At 30.8% G+C, this 3,542-nt stretch overlaps 1 protein-coding gene across 1 annotated transcript; it reads right to left on the reverse strand.

Moving 5' to 3' along the window:
• Positions 1 to 1,320: 1,320 nt before the first annotated feature.
• On the reverse strand, positions 1,321 to 1,904 carry LOC145030266 (uncharacterized). The gene is made up of 2 exons (XM_078978661.1): positions 1,802 to 1,904; positions 1,321 to 1,472 (listed from the first exon to the last, which is right to left on the reverse strand). Exons 1-2 carry the CDS (start codon positions 1,902 to 1,904, stop codon positions 1,321 to 1,323), a joined length of 255 nt encoding a protein of 84 aa, XP_078834787.1.
• Between the last annotated feature and the right edge of the window lie 1,638 nt (positions 1,905 to 3,542).

A 3,542-nucleotide genomic window follows, 5' to 3' on the forward strand; every position in this document is an offset into this window, starting at 1 on the left:
AGAGACTATTAGAAAGTAAAATATATAAAATATTCGATGCTTATTAAAATCTACCATTAAAATAATATATATATATATATATATATATATATATATATATATATATATATATATATATATATATATATATTTTTGTTGTTTTAGGAGACTATTAGAAAGTAAAATATATAAAATATTCGAAGCTTATTAGAATCTACCATTAAAATAATATATATATATATATATATATATATATATATATATATATATATATATATATATATATATATATATATATATATTTGTTGTTTTAGGAGACTCTGCTTCAACATAAAATTTTGTTGGCCATAAGATACTTCTGATTTCTGATTCATTGAGAGTTGCAATTTTATGATTGACGATTTGGTATCACGATCATATTGTGGTCAGTGGCGAGTCTTATTACGTAAAACCATGTGGTTCACTGTTTAAGTGAAACGTAAAAAAATAATAAAATAAAATAAATACGATTTGCGGGTTTGGGATGGATTGTACTAGCAAAAAAAATCAATTTATTACAATTGTACATGATGAGGTCTTAAACCTTGACATCAATGGTGACAGAGGTTTGGTGCCCGTCGGATGACGTGCAATTGATGGTATGAAGCGGGAGAAGAACAACGTGTTGAGAACGATTTTTTTTTATTGTTTTTGCCTTTTTTTCTTGTAGTTATTTAATTATATTTTACTTGTATTGGGCTATTTTTTATTCGGTTATACCTTAAATAAATTGGGTGCTTATTAAAATATAAAATGCGAGCTTTTTAAATCTTGATTTATATTTATTTTTGTTGCCAAAAAGATTAAGGTAGTTCACTCAAAGTTTTTAACGCGTGTCCGAATTTATAACCATATATAATATCTTACAAACAAAAAGGTCAAGTTACCTACCTTTGATATACTTAGACTCGCCCATGATTGTGGTAAATATTAGCAGTCGGACCTTTGATATACTTAAACTCGCCCATGATTGTGGTAAATATTAGCAGTCGGGTTTCAATGAAAGAAAAAACAAACAAATTATGTTGATCCTTCTAAAATCTTTCAAAATGTATGAAGAAAAATGAGTTTTTTAGAAATAAGCATAAATTTTGCATAAAAATTGGCTATATAGCGTGAAATGAGCTTGACGGTCCCTTGAGTGGTGACCCCTATGGCTACGGATGAGCATTTGGACCAAGGAACCGGCCGGAACCGGATAGAACCGATCGGACTGAACCAGGAAGATATTCTTATGGATCTTTGGAACCGGTTATTGGATCTGGCTCAAAACTGAGAACCGAACCAGACTGGCTTAAATTGTTATTTCTTGCATTTAACCCGTATACTTAATCTACTCACATTGACATTTGTAATGTAGTGACAAAATGCACATTTAACAGACGGGGTTCCATATGGATACATCAACATTGTCCGGCAATTTGCACAATTGACTTGGGCAAGCTCGTTTGCAACTATTAATATTAATAATAATAATAATAATAATAATAATAATATTATGAAGTTCTCTAATACTTTCTTTAGAATTTTATATACTAAGCATCTAGTAACCTGAAATATAAGAATCCTAAATCATCTATTACCCCTGATGCGTAATTGTAGGCTAGACTCAAAGAGTTTGAATATCATACATAAACCATAAGTGAGGTTGATGCGTAATTATAGACTAGACTTAGAGAGTTTGAGTATCATACGTAAACCGTAAGTGAGGTTATTGGGCATCATCACATTAACTCAAAAGACTAAGATGGTAATTTATAGTTTTGAAATCATTAAAGAATACCTTGTGCAAGTTTCACTATATGACAACAACAGCATCTAACACTTGTAGCACCACGGGTATACATTAGCACTGTGTGATAACCTCCGCATATTAGTTGTGTCATTTATGTCCTTGAAAGGATTCAGACCAAAATATGATCATGGTTTAATGAAAGTGTTGTACCAAAAAAACAACAAAATAAAACTCTAATCAATAACAGAAAATATTATATAATGATCCCAATAAGAAAATGTTACAATTCCGCGGGACTTGTTGAAAATGAAAGCATTAGAGTGGATAAAATATGATAAATATAACAAGTCAAAACAAATGCAATCAATCAAATCCTACATATGTAAAATCAAAAATGGCAAAAACCAAAACAGTAACCGAAATATTTCTCAAAATACGTTGCTATTTCTCGAGGACCGGTTCCAGTATTTGTAGACCCGGCAAGAACCAGAACCGGTAGAACCGACAGTCCGGTTCTGTTCCTATTTTCCACTAAATTCGGTTCACGGGCCGGTTTCAATGCTCATCCCTACATATGGCCATATATATAGATGTTTTTTTACAACACATTTTTTTATGAAATTTATCTCAATCTATTAGTTTGTTTTTGCAATATAAATCAATATTTTTGCTGTAAAAATAGAAAAGCTCCTAACACAAATATCTAAAATATGACAAGTTTGTATATGAGCAATTATTCCCAGGTTAGGCTTACGAAATTTTTTTATTTTTTGTTGGGAAATCCATAGAAAAACTCTATGTATTATACTCAAATGCTTAAAAAACTCTCGTATTTTTTTTAACATATTAACCATTATTATTTCTGACATTAATTATTTTAATGCTTCATAACCGGTTAGCCTTAAGCAAACCGGTATAACATAATTGACGTGACATTTAATTAGATGACATTGTTGTACATTGGTTGACATGTAAGCAAAGAAATTTGGGTTAAAAGGGTGCATCTTAGTTTGTTGCTTTAAACGTTACGATCTTATTCCTTTTTTTCTTTTAAGTTAGTGTTATAGAAATGGGCGATCGATCATATGGATCTTCTTCTTCTTCCTCAACTTCAATCTATAAAAATGTATTGTGTCAATGTGGTGAACAACCAAATATCTGGACTTCGACAACTAGGAAGAACCTAGGTTGACAATTATTCTGGTATATGAAATTTTTTTAAGATTGATGTTGTTTCTATAATGTTTACTTATATATTTCATTTTTTGTAGGATCCTTAAAAAGATAGTAATTTTCTGTATGTGCAGATGAGGATTTGGGTCTTTAGTGGTATAAGAGTAAAGTTAATGAGTTACATAAGGCTTGTTTTGACATAGGGATTGTTTTATTATATTAAATATGTCCGTAATGTGAATTGAAGCAAAAGGGTAAAATGAGAAAAGTAATATTTCGGGCTTCTTGCATGATTATGGTTTTAGTTCGACATATATTAAGTCAAAATTAATTTAATAGGGTTGTGGGATCGTCAATACTTTTCTATGTATAAAAAGATCGTGTAACACTTGGTTTCGAATTTCTTTATTATTCGGGGATGTGGCCGATCATATGTCGTCGTAAGGCTTAGGGCCTTTAGGAAGAAAGGTTCATACCCATTTTGATGTGGGAGACGTTGGTTATGTGATGAAAGGGTTCGGTTTGTACTTTAGAGCCCAAGGGTATCGGAAAAGGCGTTGGTTCAGGCCTTTTATGAATTTTGGATTTTTGTTCATAAATTTTTGAGGTAAGGATA

Source organism: Lactuca saligna, chromosome 2 (genome assembly GCF_052625555.1).
Source record: "Lactuca saligna cultivar CGN05327 chromosome 2, ASM5262555v1, whole genome shotgun sequence".
NCBI classification, from domain to species: domain Eukaryota; kingdom Viridiplantae; phylum Streptophyta; class Magnoliopsida; order Asterales; family Asteraceae; genus Lactuca; species Lactuca saligna.

Excerpts from the sequence above, each read along its gene's own strand:
- LOC145030266 (XM_078978661.1), bottom strand. The coding sequence starts at position 1,904 with ATGACACAACTAATATGCGGAGGTTATCACACAGTGCTAATGTATACC. Across the intron at positions 1,473-1,801 it reads TATAGTGAAACTTGCACAAG|TTGCAAACGAGCTTGCCCAA; the intron begins GTATTCTTTAAT and ends TAATATTAATAG.